The sequence below is a fragment of the Schistocerca serialis genome, chromosome 1 (assembly GCF_023864345.2).
Source record: "Schistocerca serialis cubense isolate TAMUIC-IGC-003099 chromosome 1, iqSchSeri2.2, whole genome shotgun sequence".
In the NCBI taxonomy this organism is placed as follows: Eukaryota; Metazoa; Arthropoda; class Insecta; order Orthoptera; family Acrididae; genus Schistocerca; species Schistocerca serialis.
Window position 1 is genome coordinate 420353901 of NC_064638.1, and position 26733 is coordinate 420380633.

The 26733-nt window shown below is 43.8% G+C and overlaps 1 protein-coding gene across 1 annotated transcript in view; it reads right to left on the reverse strand.

The window, feature by feature from the left end:
- Nucleotides 1-26733, reverse strand: part of LOC126476323 (fap1 adhesin) — a 156144-nt gene that overhangs the window by 62607 nt on the left and 66804 nt on the right. Inside the window, exon 2 of the mRNA XM_050103536.1 lies at nucleotides 23291-23379. Within this exon, the coding sequence (XP_049959493.1) occupies nucleotides 23291-23372 (82 nt within the window). The 5' untranslated portion in view covers nucleotides 23373-23379. The remainder of the gene's footprint in view (nucleotides 1-23290; nucleotides 23380-26733) is intronic.

Below are 26733 nucleotides of genomic sequence, written 5' to 3' on the forward strand. Positions count from 1 at the left end.
GAAGGATGCAATGCCAGAAGACTGTAACGAAATGCAGAATGACCCACAGAAGATCGATGGTTGGTGCAGGGACAGAGTTGCACGTTGCACCGTAAGGAGGAACTTTTTCTGTAGAGGAGAGGTGGTGAGGCGCCACTCCACGGATTGCCGCTTTGTTTGCAGTTCGAAACGATGATCACATGATTCATCACCTGTGGCAGTGTTCGACTAAAAATTGTGTCGATCAACCTCGTAACGAGAATAATGGCTGCACTCCACACAAATACTTTCAAAAAGAAATTTATGACATTTAAATCTACACTCGACGTTAACAAATTTCTCTTCTTCGGAAACGGTTTTCTTGCCATTGATAGTCTACATTTTATATCCTCTCTGCTTCGACCTCAGTGATTTTGCTTCCCAAATAGCAAAACCCATCCACTACTTTAAGTGTCTCACTTCCTAATCTAATTCTCTCAGCATCGCCTGATTTAACTCGACTACATTCGATTATCCTCGTTTTGCTTTTGTTGATGTTTATCTTGTATTAAAGCTTTTGAAATATTGTGCTACAGAAGAATGCTGAAGATTAGATGGTTAGATCATGTAACAAATGAAGAGGTACTGAATATCCGGGTGAAGGGAAATTTGTCGTATAACTTGACTAGAGGAAGAGATCGGTTGGTAGGACACATTCTGCGGCATCAAGGGATCACCAATTTAGTACTGGAGTATACTTGAGTATTGCTCATCAGTGTGGGATCCGTACCAGGTCAGGTTGACAGATGAGGTAGAGAAGATCCAAAGAAGAGCGACGCGTTTCGTCACAGGGTTATTTGGTAAGCGTGATAGCGTTACGGAGATATTTAGCAAACTCTAGTGGCAGACTCTGCAAGAGAGGCGCTCCGCATTGCGGTGTAGCTTGCTGTCCAGGTTTCGAGAGGGTGCGTTTCTGGATGAGGTATCGAATATATTGCTTCCCCCTATTTATACCTCCCGAGGAGATCACGAATGTAAAATTAGAGAGATTCGAGCGCGCACGGAGGCTTTCCGGCAGTCGTTCTTCCCGCGAACCGTACGCGACTGCAACAGGAGAGGAAGGTAATGACAGTGGCACGTAAAGTGCCCTCCGCCACACACCGTTGGGTGGCTTGCGGAGTATAAATGTAGATGTAGATGTAGAGATTCAGAAGGATGTAGGTTTCAGTAGTTACTCGGAGATTAAGGGGTTTGCACAGGACATAGCAGAGTTGCATCAAACGAGTCTTTCGACTGCAGACCAGAACAACAACAGGAGCTGAAGCGAGAATATTCCACCACGTCCCACAACAAATCTCACTTTTTTTCAACTGAAATTGGCCGAGAAGAAAGTGTTGCATTAGTTACTGAGCGCTGCTCGTATGGTTCCTTTGTCAGTAGCAAGTTGAAGCTTTCATGCAGTTCGTGAGCTAGATTTTGGTGTCGGGATTCGAGTCTTTGCCCAGTATATAGTTTGAATTATAACACGGAACCGACACAGCGTTTATTGTAACGAGATGAAAATAAGTCCATCTCATATTCATGTGGAGTTTCAATACAGATACCGTTACCAGTCGGGATTTGAACTGCAGCCTTGTCGATATGAGAGGTCGGCGTTTTTTCGTTAGTGACTGGTGGTTTGGAGCCGGGTCCGAGAATAGGCCCAGAGGAGTGTGTTTTTGCGGCGGCGGCGGCTCAGGGGCGTTGTCCCGTGTGAGCACCCCGCCCCCGCTCCCACCCCGCCGCCACCACCGCCGCCGTTCCGCGCGAGCACCTCCTAACAGTTCTCGGCGCCTGCTGCCTGCTGCCTGCTGCCTGCTGCTGCTGCTGCCTCCCGCCGGCAGACCGGCCGCGGCCGTCGGACGCCGAGCGATGACCCGACGGGCACACCAGCTCAGCCCAGCCCAGCCCAGCCGCGCTTCCCACATCTGTGCGTGCTTTCTTGCTGCACTCCGCAACTGCCGCCATCTGCGCGACACAAAGCCGCGACGCGACGTCCAGACGGCAAGACGTCGGTCTGCTTTACTCTCGGGCCACGTCACTCGAACAATATTTCTCTGGGGGTAGGCAGGGAATGTCGCCTCCACTCGGACAATGTCTCGGTAAATGCTCAAGCTAGAAATCTTTGCTCTAGTGCGTTTGTCTTCTCACTGAAACCTCGCCATCGTAGGACCGCCGCACTTGTAGTCAACCTCACGATCTGCACTGCACTGTGTGTTGTCGCGTGAGGAACCCGCACAATTACATTCCTGTAGGTCTCACACCATCCACTTCGTATACTATAAATAGAAAGCGGTACACCATGAACACCTTGATCGAACTGATGCTCCAGTATTTCGGTGCCTGTGGAATATGTTGATTAAAATTTCGCCCTTATGCGAGCTCATTTTCATCACAAAAGAAAAGCTTCGCCTTCAGATGAAGAACAGTGTGAGTACATGATGAGTGTGTTTCACATTACTGGAAAATTGCTGGCGGCGGTCGCTTCACAGCATGCCCGGACGACTTGTGCGTCCATCTTATCGCCACCTTTCCGCGTTTGAGAGAGGTGATCGTGTTTCTAGTATGATAATCACACTTTCTCATCTTTCTGGCGGAAATGTCTGCCATCAGAGCAACCACGGAAGAATGGCGTCCTGTTATCTTTTGGGTTTCCTGCGGAAATGTAGAGGCTAGCACGAAGCTGCAATTGGACCCCGCTATGGTGTGGGGTTGCGGCTAACTGAAAGAAGGTGGGGCTGTAACCAATCTGTTCTAACCACTGCTGCCATTGCGGAAAGTGGAGGCCAGGCAGGTTCAACACCTCTGGGAGTACGGTCGCTACTTCGTGTTCGCTTTTATTTAGACGGATTTATTTACGACGTGTTTCTAACCAACTCTGCTCATTTTCGGACTTCAAGGGATACAAATACTGTAAATACTGACAGCTTCTACCAAATTAAGATCGTGCGCCCGACTTGGACCCGAACCCGGGACCTTTGACTTGAAGAGCTTGTCAGGAGAACTTCTGTTAAGTTGGGGAGATAGGACATGAGGCACTGGCGGAAGTAAAGCTGTGAGGAGTAGTGGTAGCACTTGCCTGCGAAAGGCCAAGATCGTCGGTTCGAAACTTGGTCCAGTACACAGTTTTAATCTGCCAGGAAGTTTCATATCAGCGCCCATTCCGCTGCAGAGTGATTATTCGTTCATGACGTAAATACTACTCAGCGACGTAGATAATGTAGATTACTAGAAGTGGCTGGAAGCATATCACGAATAAACTAATATTTTAACATCAATATTCCATAAACACCGTGACTGGTTCCGGTATGTACATGTAACCTTTTGGGAACTGCGTCTTGCAATACACCACTGTACGTACTTTTATTTTGACTATCGATTTCTGTAACACTTTGACCATTCTCGTATCATAAAAGTAGCATTATTTAACGGTGCATTTCACAACTGCAATAATTAGTCAATGTTGAACTGCTCCGTTTTGACATAACATGTGATATCACGATCATGTACTTCTGTCTTCAAATCGAAACGTCGGCTATTTCCATGGTAGGTGAGTATTGTCAACGCCACTAGGCTGTTAAAACATGTGCGCTATTGCTTTGAAATCTCTGTTCGGTCATCATGAATTAGGTTTCCGGCGATTTTCATACACAGAGTGAGTAATATGATGTTACAAACTTTCAGGGATGAGGGAGAAGGATGAGTGTATGAAATTGAAGGGATCCTATTCCGGGACCGAGTCGAGAGACATAACCGAAAATCGTTCTAATGCCTCTGACAGTGGAATACATTTGCCCAGACGCCGCGTGGAATATATCCCACTTTTTATTCGTCCATCATGTCGTTCCAACATGATGGAGCCCTAACTCACTTTGGACTGAGGATTCCTGAACATCTGGATCAGATACTCCCTGACACGTGTATAAGCAGAGGAGATCTTGTTTAGTGGCCAGCTCGTTCATTTAATCTCACTCCCTTGATTTCTTATTGTGGGGCCATGTGAAAAGTTTTGATTACGAGGCGCCTGTCGAGACTGAAAATCTCCTGGTAATAATTCCCGCTGCCTGCGACACTGTTCAAACGAAACCGGGGATATTAGAACGGATGTCAGAACTTTGTGAAACTACGCCATGTTTGTACTGACGGTGAAGGATGCCATGGTGAACAACTGTTGTAAACTTAGCAGTTTGTTAACTTGTTGCAGGAAAATGGAATTCATTGTTATTGTTCCGATGAGAGGTTTTTCGGGGTCTCTGACATTAAGATGTATGCGCCGTTACTAGTTAATCAAAAGGGGAAGTCTGAGGGTGTAGGGCAGTATTCAGCGGCAATTCTGTACGTCAGGACCAGTGTTCGGAAGTGGGGCCCGTAGTTTTAGTTCCGCGTGAGGCCAAGGCGGAACTTGAGAAGATTTTCGGTTATACCTTTCGATTCAGTAGTTTCCGGACTAGACTTACCTCAGACTGAAACATTTATCCTTCTCCATCATCCCTGAAAGTTTGTGACATCATCGCGAAATTAACTGTATACAGCGAATGGCGTGAAGGTTCCTTCAGCAAGACCAATGTTAGTTTCCTCCCACACTCAGACTCAACTAGAGTTCTCACCCTGATGGCCACGTTCTCTATGAAACGTCGAGCTCTACAGCTCCCTCCCTTCTTTTGCTACAGCGTTGCCAAACGTATAGCTACTACCTGCATCTTATTGAGCCATACAGAGCCGACTGGTCTAGGGTCACCACAGGTGTGTTTCAGCTTGGTGCAGCTGCGCAGCACGATGCATTCCCGACCTAATCTCTGGAGCCGGCGCCTTCCGGCCAGCCGACAGCCGGTAGCCATCAGCGGCCGAGGCGCAGCGGGAGCAAAGAACGCGTAAAGGCGCGGCGCCGCCGCCATATGGAACGAACATGGTGTGCACATGCAGCGCTGACTGCCGCACCACGGTGCGCACTGCCACACGCGAAGTTTTACTCATCACCTCGAAACAATAAAGTTATGTAATTGATTACTGTTTGTTTGCAGGCATCAGGTGGTTATAACTAATGTGAGCTACTCACGGAGGTCCATTGTGGACTGTATCACCGTATCGCAGCGAAAGTTGGTCGATGTGCTAATGCATTAATGAGGAACCGATTAACGCGAAAAAAATTATTTCCAATTTTGGTCACCAGATGCAAATCTGGCGCTGTACAGCACCTGGTCGGCATCTTGTGTGCTCATATTGAACAAACTGTCTAAGAGGCAGTTAACAACAAAAAAATCAACATAATTTCTTTATCGCGTGTTTGGTCTTTTCTGCCCACGTTCCATTGCGTTCACAGCGCCAGATTTGCACCTAGTGGCCAAAATTGGAACTAATTTTTTTCCAGCGTAAATCGGTTCCGTATTAACGAATTATAATATCTACCAAGTTTCGCTGACATAAAATACAGCCCGCACTGCACCTCTTCGAGTAGCTGCACTCTTAATTATAACCACCCGGTACATATTGACTCTCCTGGTACCCACCGAAATCCCCGCGCCACGGTACGGTAACACCCCGCTGTATAGGCCGAAAAAAAGTGGCGCAGACGATTGATAAGGTAGGAGATGGCTCCATTATCGTTATCTGAATCCTCTAGCGATGGGCAGTGGTACTGTGGTGGGAGTTTCATTGCGTACTATGACTCCAGACTGCAAACGGGCAAAAATTCAGTGCGTAACCTTATTTTTTCAAAGTAATAATTAAAACCCGATGTCTATGCAACGTAAAACTAATTTTCCGTAAGGCTGGGGATCGGACTGTGGTTTCCTGCGCAGTGCAAAAAATGGTTCAAATGGCTCTGAGCACTATGCAACTTAACTTCTGAGGTCATCAGTCGCCTAGAACTTAGAACTAATTAAACCTAACTAACCTAAGGACATCACACACATCCATGCCCGAGGCAGGATTCTAACCTGCGACCGTAGCGGTCGCTCGGCTCCAGACTGTAGCGCCTAGAACCGCGCGGCCACTCCGGTCGGCTGCGCAGTGCACCTTAACAATGAACACAGAAATCGTCTAAAGTTTCTTCGTTGTTTTACCACTTCAAACTCAGCGCTTCGCTGAATGTTCGGCGGGATGCCATCATTCACATACACTCAAGGTTTCCTGAATGAATTAAATATGTATGTTTTGCCTATTTTCCGCAGTCTTTTCAAAGGACAACTGTTCACCGGCAAGTTACACAGTTATTTATTGTAACTCTAGACGTCTGTTTTGACGGACAACTGCATCAAAAATTTTCATCTGTCGTGACCTTAATACGTCCATGTTTGACACGGGACGTACGGAGCATACAGGTCGCGCATATCGTAATCCAAGAATGTTGCTGTACTGAGCAATGCACGGCACATTGTTGAAAACAGTGCAGTCAGAGCACTGGCAGACCATTTGGATTCTGTACGAGTATGTCAGAATTGTTGGTAGATAGTTATTTTGTTTTAGTCTCTTGTATACCGTACGCCAATAATAATCTAGCAGTGCTCGAAAGTCGTCATAATTAGACATCGTCATCTTTTTGAAGTGCTCTTAACACGCTTTCGATTGATAAAAACAATAAAGTCTCTCGACCTTGCGGAAAATACGTATTCTAACGAACATATAAAGATTAAGAGTTTTGATCTGTTGACACGCACTATCATTCTATAATACGTGGCAGCTTTTTCATCAGAGCAGAAACAAGTTGGATATGTCATGTTAATTATTTCTTTGTTTAGTAAGGCCGGGTTTTAATCTGGCGTGAACCAGGAACCAGATGCCAACCCCTTAATGTCCTTTAAAGGGACCTGTATGGAGGTCGTGGTTTGATGGTGTGGGGTGGAATTATGATTGGTGCATGTACACCCATGCATGTTTTTGACAGAGGAACTGTAACAGGTCAGGTGAATCAGGAGGTCATTTTGCTCTGATATGTCCGCCTTTTCAGGAGTGCGGAGGGTCCCACCTTCCTGCTGATGGATGATAACTCACGGCGTCACCCAGCTGCCATCGTGGAGGAGTACCTTGAAACAGAAGATATCAGGCGAATGGAGTGGCCTGCCTGTTCTCCAGACCCAAAATCCCTTCGAGCACGTCTTGGATGCTCTCGGTCGACGTAACGCTGCACGTCTTCAAACCCCTCGGACACTTCAGTAGCTCCGACAGGCACTGGTGCAAGAATGGGAGGCTATAACCCATCAGCTGCTCGACCACCTGATTCAGAGTATGCCAACCCTTTGTGCGGCCTGTGTACATGTCCAGGGTGATCATATCCCATATTGACGTCGGGGTACATGCGCAGGAAACAGTGGCGTTTTGTAGCACTTGTGTTTCGGGACGGTTTTCTCAACTTATCACCAATACCGTGAAGATCTGTGTCGTGTGTGCTCCCTATGTGCCTATTAGTGCCAGTTTTGTGTAGTGCCACGTTGTGTGGCACCACATTCTGCAATTATCCTTAATTTATGAGCATGAGTATAGTATCGGACTTTTCCGTTCAGTATCGAACCGCAGACTTAGTGTATGTTGGCGTTATTCCGCAAAACAAGCCCTAACGGTTGAGTTTAACCTTGGCTCAGGTGGCCATTAATCCAAATTGTCAGCGCAACTGAGACTGAAAAAATGAAGAAGTAGTGGGACTGAACAGCTGCGGATCCTCTTACCGACGCAACAAATATCAGAAGAGACAGATGCGTGTGCCCGCAGAGTGTACTGTCAGATTTGTTGCCCTTTCCTCCTCACTGCCAGGAAGAGCCGGAAGTGGCAGGACGCCAGGTCTGCAGTGCAGTGCAGATGAGCGGCGCGGTCGACAGCTGTTCAATGTGTAATGCAGTAGGCGTCGGTGTGTGCGCCGCTGCGGTACGCACCGGGGGAGAGGCAGCGCGGAGAGGGCCGTGAGCCTGCCTGTTTGATCCGGTCCGACCGCGGCAGCCCGAGATACGTCACGGCGGGCAGGCCGGGTACCTGTCGCAGAGACAGCGACGACAGCTGTTGCAGCGGCGCGGCACGGTGCGCGCGGTTCGATGACCGAGCGGGGCGCGAGCGCACAGTTGCCTGCCTGCCAACCGGGCTCTCGCCTCGCACCACTGCAGCCAGAGAGACGACGCGCCCCGGCTCTCTCATCTGCATCCTAATGCCGCCGGCTTGTTTTACCTTTTTACGGCCCAATACGTTACGGCGCCGGATAACGTTTACGGGCCTTCTTTGGAGTAGCGACAGGGCGGGAAATTAAATCCTCGGTTGGGCTGGCGCGGGTCAAGGAGGCTGCCAGGTGCGTCTGTTACGTCAGCGCTGCGACCCTATCAACCGACTGTCGTAATGCTTTCCAACTGCCGTTATAGAGGCAATGCTGAGTAATTTTCTTCGAAAACGACGCTTGCTTGATGGACGATAAAAAAAAAAAACTTTTGCCTTAACGATCGGGCTATGAAAGTAATTTACCATTGAGTGAGATGTTTATAAATGGGACTAAAAGAAATGGAGTAATCAGACGAGACAAATTTTATTATGATTACTAGTTATTCGAAACCAAGTATCAGGTATCATTAGATAACTTAGATTACGTTTTATTGGGCTTTAGGGAAGCAATGACGGACGACGCGGTTAATAACTGGATCAATTTAGCTGCGTCTGCTTTGTGCGTACGAATCCGAATCTGCTGATAAGAAGACCCGTCAGATAGAGTAGTTTTAGCTTAATTTAATACAAACCGTTTAAATTGCATGTCTTGAAGTAGATCAGTAATAGATTATGCTGCAATTTATGTAACTACAAAGACTGTACAACGAAATTACGGTGTACAGTTCGTTTTTGTACTAGGTAACATGGTTTACCATAGTCACTAGGTGACACACCTTTCTGCGACAAAACTTTGCGCTTTTCTGACCTGCTAGATGAAGAGTCAAGTATAAAGGTGAACACTCAACAGTCAGTCGGATGCGTGCGGTTCTAGGCGCTACAGTCTGGAGCCGAGCGACCGCTGCGGTCGCAGGTTCGAATCCTGCCTCGGGCGTGGATGTATGTGATGTCCTTAGGTTAGTTAGGTTTAATTAGTTCAAAGTACTAGCGACTGATGACCTCAGAAATTAAGTCGCATAGTGCTCAGAGCAATTTTTGAGTCAGTCGGATGCGTAATTCATTTTCAAAATGTAGACTTCCCGTCAAGAAACGGTCAATGATCCCGACTTTTATACCTACCGAGATACTAAGGCAACTATGTAATTTTCATTTAATCTATGCTAATATTCCGCATCTCGTGGTCGTGCGGTAGCGTTCTCGCTTCCCACGCCCGGGTTCCCGGGTTCGATTCCCGGCGGGGTCAGGGATTTTCTCTGCCTCGTGATGGCTGGGTGTAGTGTGCTGTCCTTAGGTTAGTTAGGTTTAAGTAGTTCTAAGTTCTAGGGGACTTATGACCACAGCAGTTGAGTCCCATAGTGCTCAGAGCCAGAGCCTATGCTAATATACAAACGGGACACGTTATTAGCGAACATGTCGGACAGTTCTTGAACGATTTACGTCAGTCTAGTAAGCATTCGGACGGACATACGCTACATATGTTTTCCCAAGCAAGAATGTAGAGGTTTTCTGTTAGAACCGACTGCGAGGAAGAAAATGCTGTGGTGTGCTCTAAAAATGTTATAGTTTCTTTTCCTTTTTGAGGTCGGTTTTAACGCTGTAGCCATAGAATGGTGACTACGTAGAACTGTACGCTTGAAGATTTTTTTTTTTGCTTCAAATGCGTTTTATGCATTTTTAGTGCATAATGCAGTCGTTTATGTTAAATATTAACATGACCAGACGTGGACCTCACTCACTTCCTTCATAACTGCTGACTATATTTTGGTGTTCCATTTTTTTATGAAACGAATTTGCTTCGTTATCTCTACAGACATAAAAGCAGGACTGGGCTACGAAAAGATATGAACAAAACGAAACTTTGCATATTATCACTTCATGAAAATCGTGTTTTAATATCTTGAACAATTGCAGATATATTTAACAGCTGAGATGACTCTCCGCGCATAAAGCCACGATCGATTTTTCCACCGAGCTATGGGGACGCAGTTGCTAAGACATGGATTTATATTCCAGAGAAGAAGGAAAGCGATTACCACCTGACAGAAGCCAGATGTAGGTTTTCCGTATTTTCACTACATCGCTAGAGACGAATGGCTGGTTGAACCCATCAGTAACGCCATGGGCGGTTTTCCTCCATAAAGACCAGTGTGCTGACTCTGAAGACTTCGTTTCCTTCAGACAACTTTCCATAACGACTCAGCTGTCGAAGCTACGCAACAGAAAAAGTCCGCAAAATCTGGTAGATGCTTTGGGGCTACCCAAACAGTTCACGGCCAAGGGCACAATCGAGTTGCATGAAACTTCTTGGCAGATTAATACTGTGTGCCGGACCGAGACTCGACCTCGCGACCTTTGCCTTTCACGGGCAAGTGCTCTACCATCTGAGCTACCCAAGCACGTCTCACGCCCCGTCCTCACAGCTTTACTTTGCCAGTATCTCATCTCCTACCTTCCAAACTTACAGAATCTTTCCTGCAGGAAAGAGAAGCAAGATTTTCCACAGCTTCTTTTGTTTACGTTTTCCCCCTGCTGGAGTATTCTGGAAAATCTTCTCCTTCTGCTTGTTGTTTTCTATTCCCACCTAGGTTCTTAATGGCTCGTTGTCTGCACTCTCACGGAATGAAATCACACATCAGTCGCTCCGACTCTGGTTAGACGACGTCTAATTACGCGATTTCTATGGCGGGTATTGGCACAGATGTCATCACTGAAATTCAGGTAGCTCAGAGTTGTAATTAAACCATAATGGAGTCGGCCTCTGCAAAATTCACAATTACGGCTGCTGACATTTATTGGCATACCCCGCAGTTTGCCTACACTCAGTGGCAATCCGTGTGGCTCGAGGAGCTGTTAATGCTCGTTTACACGTCTCTTGCAATTACGACAGCAAATAACTCGATAATTGTCGTACGGCTGAAACAGCAGAAGTGCAATAAATGCGATGTTTCCACGGTGACTCTGACAGTTAACCGGCTGATGATGCGAACGTCTACCTTTAATTTACTGCTGAAACTTTATGCATGGAGACATAGCTCTCACAACAGTTCATATTGTTCCCTTAAAATAATTTTCAGCTATTTTTCTTTTCCAGGAGTATTAAAGTAGACTGGAACACCATCTTCAGTGCAACAAACCGGTCTTCGCTAACGTCCATTGAACAACGCGTAAACTTATGAAGCAAGTGTCAGTGCTTTGTTGAGGGTTTCGATGATACGCATAAGAAAACGAATGGCAAGATTCATGAAAAAAGCAGGTTCAAATATTGAAATTGTTTGATATATGTGACGTGTGGCGGATTATGAATTGATTGATTTCGTTCTACCGAATTGGCTATCCAAGAATGCCTCACAATGCGAGCTAAAATCTCAATTTGCTGGTATGCCTTTCTTGATTTCCAAACTCTTTGTAGGTACCCCTGCAAGCTTGCTGCACCTTCATTCCTAGAAATAATCTCTTAGATGTACTTCGACTAAGCTTCCCTTTCTCTGAAAAATGATGGAAGCAACAGTATATAACGGATCAATAGATTACCCTACTCTACTCTAGTTACAAAGCAGCTTACACAAATACCAGTGGTGTGTACGTCGATTAATACAGACGATTTCTGATCGAGAGCAGTGTAGTTCAAATCGCAGTCCAGCTACTTGACCTACTACTGTTTCACCACACCAGTGCCGGAATGATCTCTTCACAACGCCGTATTCCATTCCTCATTCACCATTATGCCCCATTCCTTTGGACTTCTAATGACTTCGACGTCAACAAAACGCAATAGTCATAGCCTTTTAAATTCTCCTTTTTCGCTGACTTGAAGCATGACGAAAAGCGTCCATCAATGTCGTCCTTCTCGTCGTCATATGTCACACTAAGCGCAATGTTAATAGTAATGCGGCTATGGAGGAAGTTGGCTCTCTTATACGTATTATGGACATTGGTGATGGTGTCTATTGAGTCGATGGGAAATCTTAATCTTCACATTCGTCTCAGAACAGAAACCTGCATGTACGGCAGTATGTATACGCGAATATACAGGGTGCCTCAGTTGCTTCTATCTATAGGTTTTATGAAACCTGCAAAGCTTTCAAACTCCGTGCGCGAAATTTTTACATTCTTTCGCTCGCTATTAGTCCTACAGAAAAAATTGAAGAGGATTTTTCTGTACGAAATTTATTGTAGTTAAATTTTGTACTGAGATATATTTTCGCTGTAGGCCACAAGAAAAACGAGTTTGAGGGTGACTTTTGTAAGTTTTTCTTGAATAATTAGAAAACTACAGTCTCTAGCGAGAACGTATCCCAGTACAAAATTTAAGCACATTAAATTTTCCACAAAAAGGTCCTGTTCGATTTATTTCTGTAGTACTAATAGGTTGCGTGTAGTGAGTGAGAGTGAAGGAAAATCTTGAGCATGGTGTCTGAGGGTTCATAAAACTGACTTGTAGGGGCAACTGAATCACTTTGTGTATGAATGGAGAGTCACTGACCTGAATCAGCGATCATCATATTTCCATTCAATGAACAGGAACCACCAACAAGTTTTTTGGGTGAGTTGCCGTATGCGTATAGATATTGTTCTGTGAGCTCTGAAGCATTATGACACTTACATGGCGGTTCACTGACCTGAGCCACTGATTTTCCCATGTCGATTGAGCAAGTGGGAAATCGACAAGCAGCAGCTATGCTTTTTTTTTTTTTTTTTTTGCTGGTTTTCCGCATGCCTCAGTCTCGCATATTCCCAGGCTGCCTCGCTACCGGAAGGCATCTGGGAAGGAGCGGCCGGTGTGGAGATCCGTGCTTCAGCACCTCGCCGCTTATGTTTACAGCGCAGCGAGCGGCGTTGCGGGCTGGGACGGGAAGCGGGCTAATCACTGGGCCGCATAACAGGACCTGCTGGCTGCGGGTCAGGTGAATAATTCCGGGCCCGACCGGTTACGTCGCCCATCCTCCAAGGCCGCCGCTCGCATCTCGCTGCTTTGCTTCCGCTCGCGCCTGCTTTCCTCGCCACTCTTGCCTGTCGTTCGATGTTCCGTCATCGTTCCGCTTTTTGATGTGTGCTTGGCAGGATGGCAACATAAGGACGTAGACTTTCGCAGCCGTTGTGGATTACGTTGGAAGTGCTCGTGTCGGTACCGCGGCATTCGTGTAGAATCTTTTGATGCACGTCCTGGCCTCCTTGCTCCGAACTTCTTCCACTAACTGCACTGAACAATCGAATAAAAAAGGTCACTTTGTCTAAACCCGGTAATTGTCTCTCATTACGATGAGTTTGAAGTTTCGCTCAAAGGTGCCTACAATCTTCCTAGCCGAAAGCGTGGGGTCTTGCGACGTCATCCTCGGGTTCGATGACGTTTCAAACAGCAAGGTGTCGACACATACGAAAGAAAGGCCACAGCTCACAAGTTAATGCGACTTGTAAGGTGGATTAATGACGTCACATTAGCACCAAACTCAGCCACAATTCTGCCCAACTCCACCGTGGCTGTGTGTCACACGCTGGGAATGTCTTCATAGTCATCCCTACACACATTTCACCCATTTCTTGCTGTCTCTGCGATGGAGGTCAAAACCGCGACTCAAAACTTTGAAATGTCCGCCTCGATAGCTGCGTGGTCAGCGTGATGGATTGCCGTCCTACGGGCCCGGGTTCGATTCCCGGCTGGGTCGGGGATTTTCTCCGCTCAGGGACTGGGTGTTGTGCTGTCTTCATCATCATTTCATCCCCATCCGGCGTGCAGGTCGCCCAGAGTGGCGTCGAATGTAATAAGACCTGCACCAAGGCGGCTGGACCTGCCCCGCAAGGGGCCTCCCGGTCACTGACGCCAAAAGCTCATTTCCATTTCCGTAGCTTTGAAATCACGCGGTTTTCTTATGAGTGACCGAGGAAAACACTCCAGACACACTGCGCTCAGAATCGACACGAAAAGGTCTCAGGGGATCGCATGGAATCAATGAAACCACCGTTTCCCTGATGCATTGATTCCCACACATTTCACAGCCGAAAACGACGGTTCGCGGTGCGATGAGCAGCAGGAAGGCGTAGCTGACAAGCTTTGACACTGCTGACACTTTATAACGCTTCAAACCTTCCCTAAGGAAACTGTGGGACTATATCTCATTGTGATCACACCCCTTCGAAGTGCAGCGCGACCGCAATTTTTGGTCTCGTGCCAGTTTGGGAGGTTTGGAAGAGCATAATCACTATTTGCTGCTTCGGATCACGTTCAGATTTCGTCGAATGATTCTGAACGGCCTCTAGTGCTTCCAACCTATACACGAGAGCAAAAACTGTGGCTGTCAGAAACTGGTGAGTTATCAAAAAATTTACGTAAAGGATATTCCTTAAACAGTGAATGGATGCATCGTGTATAGTGCTATACCAACAGCCTTTATGAACTGTAGGCAAGCAGCTATTTACAAGGAGTCTTCCAAATGCCGGTGTTTCTAAAAGACAGCATTTCTTGCTCGTCGTTAGGGAAGCTAACTGAAAATTACGGTAAATAAACAAATTCGTTTCTTCACCTATGACTAGAGGTCCGCGCGGATGCGGATATCAGCGGATATATCCGCGGATATCCGCGGTATTTGTTACTTGGCGGATAAAATCGCGACCGGCGCGGATATCCGCGGGTCATCTGCGGATAATGAGCAAAGCATCTGCCCAGTACGTATGTTGCAATGTTAGTTGAAAACTTCAAGTCTGTTGACATTCTTGGAATCTTGCTGGGCCCGGGTGGAGCGGATGTCTGTTGTCCTCAGCCCCTGGCTACGACCGACGTAGCTGTACCCAGAAGGCCTGCGCCTAATCCGTTTCCGCGACCGTGACTTCTGTGTGGCCTGTGAAGTGCTCTGTGGGTGGCAAACCTGCCCACTGTCTACCAGACAGGTGCCCGTTGCAATTTTCCACTGCCTTCAGTTAGCGCTTTGTAGTGACCGAGTGACAACGTCCATCGTAGCAAATATCAGTGAGAGTTCTTTCTTCAAATGAACACCATGTCGATGGATACAATTTCGTGTAAGGTGAAAAAAGGTGATTTTACATTAGTGAAGGAAAACAAATTGAAATTGCCAATTTGGAAAAAAATTCGGTACGTATTTGATGGCAACGAAAAGATAAAAGATATAGTGGCTTGTTTTGCCTGTAAAAAAGTATATTCTCACACTGGACACAAAAGTGGAACTTCAAATTTGCTAAAAAATTCGTGTGAGGCTGGACAAAGTAGCATAATTACTTATTTAAATACCAAGAGAGACGTGAAAGTTCCTGAAGTTCCGCCAAATTTGAAGATAGCCGCGACAGAAAAACTTATCAATCTTGTCAGCAAAGACATTTTACCATTCGAAGTTGCGTGGGGATCTGGGTTTCTCGAGACGGCACAGTTTCTTATTGATGTGAGGCTCAATACTGTGCAGTGAGTGCTAAGGAACTGCTAGCTCATCCAACCACCATATCCAGAAATTTGAGGGAAACGGCCGGTCGTCTGCGTGAAACTGTCTCCGCAGAAGTGAAGAATATATTCAGAGATATAGGTGGAGCACTAACTGTCGATTTATGGACTGATTCGTACCGTAAAATAAACTATATGGGAGTGACTGCACATTATGTTAATTATGAAGAAGTGAAACTAGAGGATCGAGTGTTGAGCACCAGAAATTTTGAGAGTGAGATTAAAAAAAACCAGGAGAAAACATTAAACTTGAATTAAGATACTACGGTCGTTCGATTTATTCAGTGCTGTGAATAACATTGTGTTCGTTACGGATAGAGGTCCAAATACTGTGGCAGCACTTTGCCAATACAAGAGGCTCTCGTGCTCAGCACACGTTCTTAATACTGTGCTGGAGCACACGACTTGAGGAGACGCGAATGATGAGAAGAGACGTGCAGCGACTAATAAATTCCTGTCGAGCTATCACAACTTTCTTTAAAAGATCTGGTCTTCAGAATCGGCGTCAGAAGTCATTGAAAGGAGACATAAACACACGATGGAACAGTACATTGGATATGTTTGAGTCTATTAATTCACAATGGTTTGAAGTTCTGTCAATTTTGTCAAAGAAAAATCAAGATAATTTGATTGATTCTATAGACAAGAGGATGTTGGAAGATATAATAACCTTTCTGTCACTATTTAAAATAGCTTCTTGTGACCCCGAAGCCTCCAAAACCCCTACGCTTTATTCATATGTGTTGTGGAAGTTAAAACTTCTCTCCTTCCTTGAAAAAAATGATGACGACAGCCCATTTCTGATAGATTTAAAGAGTACAGCCAAATCTATTTTAATCAGCAAATGAGACAGAACAGTAACCCATAAGCTTGCAACGTTTTTGAATCCAAAATATAAAAACCTAAAATTTCTTAGCAGTGCCGAAAAAGATGAAGTTGTAAAGTAAGCGAAAAATTGTGTTGCGAGAAATTGTGCACAGTTAAAAGATAAGGAGGAAACAACATCTGGAATTCCTGCAAAAAAAACAGAAGTCTGACGTACTTTTTAATGAATTTGAAGATTCCTCAGAAGATGAATCGACGAGAGATCTTGACTTTGCGTCAGATGAAATTCTCAGATATACGAATGATAAAGTCCAATTTTCGGAAGGCATTGATAGCTTGGTGGCATGGACGTGAAAACGTCTATCCGCGTCTTTCCAAACTCGCATACTTCGTGCACTGCATTCCAGAGTCCAGCGCGCCGTCTGAGAGAAGCTTCTCTACTGCGGGACAGATAATGCAGGACCGACGCACGTCTTTGAAGCCACAGACGATTGATGACATCATGTTCCTGCATCGTAATCTTCCAAATTGAAAAGGTACTTATACAGCTTCTCTTACTTCACTGTATTTTTTGGGCTTATCTGAATTAGTTACAATTTTTTTCATCTGATTGTTTTTTTTACAGAATTTGAATCAGAAGCAAGCAGAAGGTGAAAATATTTCATCTGAAGCCTGTGAGTTTTTATTGTAATATTTATAGTAAAGAATATTGTTAGTATTTTTACTATTCCCAACAAGAACATTTAAGTAGCATTAGGTAAAAGAAGGAAATATTTAACAAGCAATTTGCTTTCTTGTAATTTTCGTATTAAAGAGCTCAATTTTAAGTTTTTACTCTTCGCAACAAGAACATTCAACAGCTAACACGTCAATATTATTAAACTAGGTAATGATGATCTCATAAGTGCCTACCTAAATTTTAGCGTGCACTACAGTAACATTTGCAGCCGCCGAGCATTGTCGCTCTTTGTGAACAGTGAAACAGCCCGGGCGGAGCGGTGGCACGGCGGGCCTTTTAATTAATTACAAGTGGGACTTAAAACTACGGCTCACGACAACCAACAAGCTGTGACTGCGATAGCCCGTGAAAGATTATTCTAATCACACTGAAAACTTGCAAAATATTAAAATCATCCAAAATAATAATGTGTCTTTTAATTTACCAGCCAATTAGTGAAGATAAGAGCTGAAATTCGTAACAAAATTGAACATTGTAACTGTAACTCGGTATTGCTTAACAGGGAACAGTGCCTAACATTTGAAGTTATGGGACAGTGGTTTTTATACAGAGATCTTGAAATCGTTTGCAGTTCCATTAAACTCTGGAAAAAAATTATTTTTTAACATTGAAAGTATTAACTGAGAAATATACTGCAAATTTTGTCTTAGTAATTTAGACCAATGTTGACGATGTTTTAAAGTGTGAAAAACTTTGTTTAGTTGAGAATGAAACACACATTTCATTTATCGCTAGGTCTTAATTCGATAAATCAGCCAAAAGATGAGGTTTGAGATTTGAATCGTATTTTTAGATAAAGCTAAATGGACTCCTAATTTCCATAACCACTGATTTTGTTGTCACTCTTCGGAAGACGAGTTATTTCTTCCAGACAACGTCAATTATTGCTGGCAGTTTAACTTTTTCACAGGTGCGCCAGCGTTTTGCAGTGTAGGCCTAATACTGTAAATATTTTCACCTGGAAATGACGAGGACTGAATGCGTAAGCTATAATATAATCATCAGCTGACACGAATCGCTTCAAAATTTGACACATCCAAGCAGTGAGTACAAAAAAAAACTGTCGGTAAATGATGCAATGTGATAGTAACAGTTTAAAACCATTGTCATTTTCAGCTGCCTTGGCACAAGAGCAGCGATATATAATTGTTTCTATACACGTATTTTCATCATTTAATACTATTACACTGAATTTTATTCTTTTAAGTAGCGTTTCCAATCTCACGAGATCCGAGCCGCTTCTGTGTGTGCTCCGGAGCGCCAATGCTTTCCTGTTTGGAATGGTCTGCTTTAGAGTAGGTATAGAGCATTTCCTGTGATTTAAGAAGTCAAAAGTAGTTAAGTTGTCGCTGAAATGGCACCCTAACAATAACTATGTCATTACATACCATAATTCTAAGTACCACTGTCTATTACTATTAATTACTCATTCAAAACTTAAATATATGCGGATAAGGAACTTGCGGATGCGGATTAATTGCTGCGGATGCGGTGCGGATGCGGATTGTACTTTTCTTATCCGCGCAGACCTCTACCTATGACCAACAAAATGAAGACTCAGTAAAACTGACAGCGTCATTTTGTGGGAAATGAAAACGAGATATGGAATGCGGATTTGGACACAGAGGAATTTAAACGAGGTTGTATAACTGTCATGTTATGAAAGTGTAGAATAAGCGTAAAATATAGCTTTCATATCGTCAAAATGTTAATCAGACGGAAATAGCAGATAATAATTTTCGTTACAAGTTTCACCTATATTCTTCGGCTCACGTGTATCAAAAGAGAAAAAATATAAAATATACATGAGTGAGACGAGGACACCTGAACGAAGGAATGGCCACTCATTCGGATTTCGAGGAAGAGCAGTCGGCCATAACGAGTTGTAATGCGCTCGTAAAGGAACGACTTGCCGTAAGGCGGCAACGCAGTAGGCAACCCGGCGACCCTGGTGTGTGTTGCGGGCAGCTGGCGAACACAGCGGAAGTCTGCGGCGCCACGGCACAGGACAGGTGAGTCGAGGACCGGCTCAGAGCTGGCTGTCGCGACAAGTCGGGTTCGGGAAAGCTTAGAAGATGCTGTTGCTTGAGTTCCGTGTGACTTCGTGTCGTGTGGAACTGTACAGAACTAAGAGCAGTTATAATCATATTTCGGATACTGTAGTTCTTACTTTTCGAGCTTGTTACGAAAAATTGGAGAGAAATTCCGTTATGTAAGACGTTGTTTGTTTACCTTTCCGTTGAACAGACACAGATAGTGCTACAACGTATGTGGCCGAAGCGAAAACAAACAAATGGTATCTTGTAGGAGGTAGAACTTTTAAGAGAGGGAAAAGTCTGAAACATCCCCTACGACAAAGGACTGCTGCTTTGACAAAATCTGTCAATACAGCGTGACGGATATTGTTGGTAATCTCCGTGGTCAGTTTGATGCAAGACAACAACAAAAAATGTTTTCATATAACTTTACGTAATTTGCAAGAGCGATAAAGTGGTGATAGGATACTGGTGCATATCGAGTATCCATGTATGAACCTGTTTGATTATATCGATATAGGTGTTCAAAAATGGTTCAAATGGCTCTGAGCACTATGCGACTTAACTTCTGAGGTCATCAGTCGCCTAGAACTTAGAACTAATTAAACCTAACTAACCTAAGGACAGCACACATATCCATGCCCAAGGCAGGATTCGAACCTGCGACCGTAGCGGTCACGCGGTTCCAGTCTGATGCGCCTAGAACCGCACGGCCACACCGGCCGGCAATATAGATGTAAACTGCCTTATAACCTATAAGCAAAAAGCGGCTTCTTAACACTAGAATTTGTTCTCACACAGAGTAACTACGACTGGCATACGTACTGAAGGAAACTTTTACTTTGAGTAACGAAATCTTGTAATGAATCGGGAGCGATTCGTTTGTGACATAATATATTTTCGAGTTCTCCTTTCATTTGACCATAATTTATCTCTGTAACACCGGTTATCGTATCATAGTCCTTACTTTATATCCATTTAACCATTCTCGTTCATACTGTGTTTTTATATTAGGTAGAGACAGAAATCGCAAGATTTGGTGGCATTCAATTGGCTTTTATGATTATTGGAAATTCCCATTTACGATTTTTTTTATTTCTGCTTGTGGAACCTCATCAAGAGTTGGATCTGTGCAAGTCGGTCGGAGATACTAGATAGCCTCAGCTGAGAGTGATCAGCACTCAAAAGGGGTTTGTAATGCTCAATAAACTAATACTTTAAAATAATGTGGTAGAAACGATATCGTTCTTTATATGTCTTGGCTACATTTCTTCTAATTTCCTATGCTGCTATGTCTGAGGCGTGGGTGAGGAGGGATTCTACACTCCATACAAAAACCTACCAGAACTATGGTTTGACTGGCCAGAATTAGATCTCATCCAACAGGTACTCACAGCAAGTAGTAAGACAGTCTTCCTTCGTATCCAGATTTGCTTACTGACCCCCATTTTTACGGAGTCAAATGTTGTTATCCGTCTCTCCCAGCACTGCTGATAGTGATAGGGAGAAAAGCACTGCAAGCGCCCGCCCGACCCTATCCTCCTGCTGTTCTGTCTGCGAGAGATAGATAGAGAGTAGATAGAGAATAAACTACACACAGCTTGACGATAGTTGTCGGGAATGACCGATGCTGCCTCTCTTGCTGACACAGTCACTTGCACAGGTTGCATAACCATGTGGAACGCAAGCGGAGGCGCACAGATCGCGAAGTTGCAGTGTGCGCAGATAGCGTTGTAACGTGGCCAACTGACATGTTTCCTTACCACGAGGAAGGGGCCACGTGCATGCCGGGTCGCAGTCGACGAGTGCTCACCCGCGTGAAAGCAAGTACGACCGTTCGGAGATGAGGGCGAGTCATGGAAACGAATCGCCCTTACCCTGGTTGGCCATGCGGATGCAGTGCTCCAGTAGCGAAGGGCAGCACGCGGCCTGCCAGAGCCTCACGTCCGCGGTGGCCGATTAGCCGCGCCTGTTTTGCCACCAGAGCAGACGCTGCCGGCCGCATCGTTCGGCGAAGAATCTAGCCACTGCTCCAGAGATGAGCTGCGTGCCTCATCTACTCTAGTATTGCTTTCTCATCCTGCGGGTGTTCAGCAGCATTCAGCCGCTACCACAAAGGAAGTTGTAGCCACTTAGCACTTTGCTTCTATTGATATCGTATTCAGTTTTGCTGCAAAGAGAAGGATTCGACGGTTGGAGAAAACTAAGACACATCACAAAAATTGTAACCACTTGTGTCATCTTCTTTTTCCTCAACAAAGAAAAACAAGAAGTAAGTCTTGTATTACAATCCTTTTTTTATTACCCACCTACTTCAGGCTTTCGCTATTATCAGAAGATCCGCGAGTATCGTACAAGAGCCTCAATTTAACTTGTATCTCTTTGAATAATGTAATAAGAATATATTGTAAAGAAATTTATTTGGTTTAATGTCTGTACAACAAACGGAAGCTGCTACCGTATTCCTTGCTGCCTTTCGTTAATTGCTGAAACAAGAAATGGATAAAGCAAGAGGTTTGAGTTTGACGTATGATAAAAGTCGGGGTTGTCAGGGACTAAGCATTAGTTTAGTTGGAAAAGAATGGGAAACAAATCGATTGTGGATTTACAGAAAGGGACTCTCGAATTTACGTAAAATATTTGCTAAAATTTACTTCAATCGATAGTCAATTATAACTTTAGAACTCGTCTGAAAGTGATACGTGTACGTCAAAAGCAATTTCTTAAGCGGAAAATCTCTAAATTTGTGTTACCTATACATCTACGTACCAATAAATACATCAATAAGCTACCGCATATATCAGCTACCATACTCATATGAAACAGGACATAGCTCAGATCTTCAGCATATTTGCCGATGTCCACTTTTGTTAAATTTAAAGGTTTGTGGACATGGAGAGCTACATTTGACATTTGTATTGTTGAATGTACACGCATCACTTGAAAACGGCCTCTAATACTGAAACTCGGTACACATTAAGACTCGATTAATTTTAATTGTTGACTAAAAGGCCACGGTCCTGTCAGAACCACGTTATATAAGTTGTACCAAGTTCATACCGACTGTGAAAGATAACGAAAGAACATTGAAAAGTTAAATGATTTGCAGAACTAGGAAAATATAAATCAGCGTAGCTGTGCAGTGATTTGAACTCTTCTCTCTCGAATTCGAGGCGTGTATACTACGTCACATCGCCGCCTATGGCCACGGAATGATACAGTAATGGTAAGTATAAAGCAAAGGCGAAACACTGCAATATACTTTCTGACAAAGGAGAAAGACGGGATGTAAACATTGCAGCCTTAAAGCCCATAATCCTCCCTCTGTTCTGCAAATTCCACTATGATACACAGCCGCTGTGATAATGAGATTGCTTTCTACGTTCAAGCGTCATTTAACGCAAAGCATTTCCTTACCTCAACACTAAAAGTAAAATATATTTTTAGATTGACCCTTTTATATGAGTTTGAGATCAGATATTTCATGAAATAAAATTGTTGCAGTTGTACCTGTTAAGGGGCCACTAGTAGTCGTTTAGGTACTTCACTTAATCGTCTGTGCAGTGGCAGAAACGTACAGCAGAAGTTTGCCTTGTACATAGATCGTAGCGCCGGTGTCCACACCGATCTAAAATTTATGTTATATAAAGGTAGCAGTACAAGAAGTGAAATACTTTCTGTAGAACTCCGTTGTACATCTCCTGGTCAACTAGTGGAAGATTTAAATTTCTTGAAGGTGTAGTGGACAACGTTCATAGCAGAGAACGGAACGTCAGATGTAAATACCACACCTTCTTAATCACGACAGCCAGAGAGGTGGCGCAGTAGTTAGCACATTGTGTTCTGGTTCTGGAGGATGACGGTTCAAACCCCGTCCGCCTATTCAGATTTTTTGTTTTCCGCTAGTTTCCTAAATTGCCAAAGTTAAATGCCGAGAGAGTTCATTTGAAAGTATGTGCTCTATCTCTAACGAATTCGTTGTCGACGGGAAGTTAAGCCATAATCTTCCCCGCAGGTTGAGAATCGCTGCTGTGGATCATACAGCACTGCACCAGCGCGGTCGTGGATGACTGTGTGCTCGAATGTAAATCAATAAAACGCGGCAGCAGAAGCGTTCAGTGTGTTATATGTGGTATGTGTGGGAAGGTGAGAGAGGCATACAGAAGTACTCACCGGCAGAGACGGGAAGGCACGTCGCAAGGAGCAGCAGCAGCGTGGCGGCCGCTGCTGTCGACCACAGTGGCGGATCAGACATGGCCGACCTGCAGCACACCAGAACAAGAGCATTAATGCACCGCTCCAAGGACATACACAAACGTAAAAGTAGTACCTTCACTACCAAATCAAACTCGGTGTCTTCTATACACTCGTTTTGTCAACGGTTAGATTCTATTAGAACAGAACAGTAACAATCGTACAATATCTGCTTGAAACTCCATCTACTGCATGGACAAATTAGCTACATTATCAAGCTTGAGTGTCCTCCTAGTAACTTTGATCGTTAGGAAGATATGGACAGCAGTACATCTATCTTTTAAATAGCACCCTGTATTTAAATTTATCACTGTCAACCTCTTCTATCTGCATGTCTTCATGTATTATATACATACTGGAAGGAAATATGTTGCAGGCTCTGAAGTGCATATAATGGTTGTTTTCAAAGTTTAACGCAGGTATCTGGGATAACGCAACTCGTCCAGGCGCTGGAGTTGACAGTAAACGGATGGAATCACAACGGAAATGCACACAGGTCAAAAAAAAAAAAAATGGCTCTGAGCACTATGGGACTTAACAGCTGTGGTCATCAGTCCCCTAGAACTTAGAACTACTTAAACCTAACTAACCTAAGGACATCACACTTATCCATGCCCGAGGCAGGGACACACAGGTCATTCAGTCAACACTATTCAGTTCTTTACCAGCAAAGAAAACATAGAAATTCTACTCATCTAAGAAGAATGTAAGTTAGTAAAGTAATAATGACCGGTGTGAATTTGCGTTCTGTTTCAATCTTTTTATTGTCAGTTCTAGAAAGTGGACAATTTACATTACCCCTAATATCTGCATTGTGTGGTACTATAAGAGAGCCGAATTAAACTTTATTTATAATAACGTAATGTTTAAGTGACGCTGTGATATGTTTATGAATAGGTCTTGAGGAGAGGAAGTGGATTACATAATAAAAATTATAGAGTGATTTTCAAAAAAGACGTTCTGCTTAGACCTGCGAGAAAAGTTAAAGAAAGCTAAAGAGCTAGTATCAAGTATCCATCGCTCTCAGCCTTAGTGTGGCACAGAAAGTAGTGAGACATATAGTCATTAACATTATTTGACCACTCAACCAGTGTTATGAACAGTGTAATAGATAACTGCGTCAACTTCAAACAGAAACTGAAATCTTATCTGAAAGACAATTATTTTTACTGTATGAAACAGTATCTGAATGTCAGTGTGTGTGTGTGTGTGTGTGTGTGTGTGTGTGTGTGTGTGTGTGTGAGAGAGAGAGAGAGAGAGAGAGTGGGCGGGGGTGGGGGTTGGAGAGAGCGCAACAGAAGATAGTTAAGTAAAAAAATGGTTCAAATGGCTCCGAGCACTATGGGACTCAACTGCTGAGGTCATTAGTCCCCTAGAACTTAGAACTAGTTAAACCTAACTAACCTAAGGACATCACAAACATCCATGCCCGAGGCAGGATTCGAACCTGCGACCGTAGCGGTCTTGCGGTTCCAGACTGCAGCGCCTTTAACCGCACGGCCACTTTGGCCGGCAGATAGTTAAGTACAAATCACTGTAAAATTACGTAACAAAATTAAAGGTAGCCTAAGATTAATGTAAGCAGACAACATTGTAAATGGTGAGCATGTTGCCAAATTTTTTCACAGTGACAGTGTCTTATAATTTTAAACTGACTGGTTCCGCATCATGGCGGGAGGTTGCAGTGGCAATGTTTGGGAAATGTAGTTAACTAACTACTTGATTATAGAAGAGGTCAGATGTCACCCCACCAACATTTATGAAGACATTCTAATTTTGGTTTCACGGTAGGCAAATTGTCAGAAAGGAAACTAGTGCCACTAGAAAAGGTCGATTTAATCCTCTGGTGCTAACCAAATGCTTTCAAATTAATACGTTTTGTATGTGCCCAGTTGATACATCAATCTAAAATTATTCACGAGATATTCAGTTCAATGATTTTCACTAACAATGGCAACAGAAATCAATGTTTTCCTCAGCGACTGTGTCGCCTTATACTGTATTCACAGCTGTAACAGAGTGCTACATGATGGAGTGATGAAGTCAGCACACACCAGGCTAATAAGATTGTTCTATCGATTGGATACATAAAATTACAATTTAACAAGAATTGAAAGAGAAATTGAACAAGCTGCATCAGAGTGCTGCACGATGGAATGATGAAGTCAACGCACACCAAGCTAATAAGATTGTTCTATCGATTGGACACATAAAATTACAATTTAACAAGAATTGAGAGAGAAAATTATTTTTTTCCCGACACTTTATATGCCGTGGAACACCACTGAGCAGTTTTCTTTTTTTGGGCTGACTATCAAGAAATCACCAGAAAAACATTGGTAACGTCTCAAACACTGCGGACCACACTTTGTTTCACTGTTATGTTGTCTTTTTTCTTACTTATTTACGCTTATTAATTATCTTTAGTTGACTACATTTTTAATTTAATTTACTTTGCTGCCAATTATTATGTAACGCAAATATTCCTATAGTGGCAAGCAAAAGGTTTACTTTTCTTCTACTGTTAAGTTTGATAGATTGTAAACTTACAGATTTCAAGTTACTGTATTTCTTGTGATATCGTTGCTATTACTCATCAGCGAACTGTTGGTATTTGCGATTATCTTGTGAACGTGTGCGAACATACCAACGCTGGAACAGTAATTTTCGTTCTTGGTTCATGGTACATTCAATGTTAGTTGTTCTGCCTTAATCTTTCTCTCCAGTAACGCGACTACAACCAAAATTATGATACTTTTGGCTCGCCACCTTCGCTTTCATTGTCTTGTAGAAATGAGTTTACAGTGAAGCAGGGAACCTGAGATTTTTTCGAAGGAAGAACTGCGCCACACTGAATTAGAGCAAAGCTCGTTTTTAGCACTGGTCTGTACCTTCCGGTGTCAGGTCTGATTATATACTTCATTAATTATCGCATACAAACAAAATTCTATATGTACTGTAGTGGAGTATCCTAAGTTTCGAATATTCCCGAAACAACAAAAGGCAGGGTGTTAGCATCTCCTGACAATAATAGTTCAGTCAGTAAACACACACACACACACACACACACACACACACACACACACACAGAATGAGAGGGGGGGCGAGAGAGAGAGAGAGAGAGAGAGAGAGAGAGAGAGAGAGAGAGAGAGATCGGCGCGCAGGGGGAAGGGTGGAAGGGAAGTGAGGAGTAAATGGCTAATGGTTTCCCTTGTATGGAAACTAGGTTGCGTTAACATGAAGCCGGCAACAGATTTTTAACTTTTCACAAAGTAGTAGAGAGCTAGTTCTTTATTTTTCTTAGGAGAGCGCTAATTATAATGAACTATGATCTCTAAATGCTTTCAATTTTTGAAATGTAC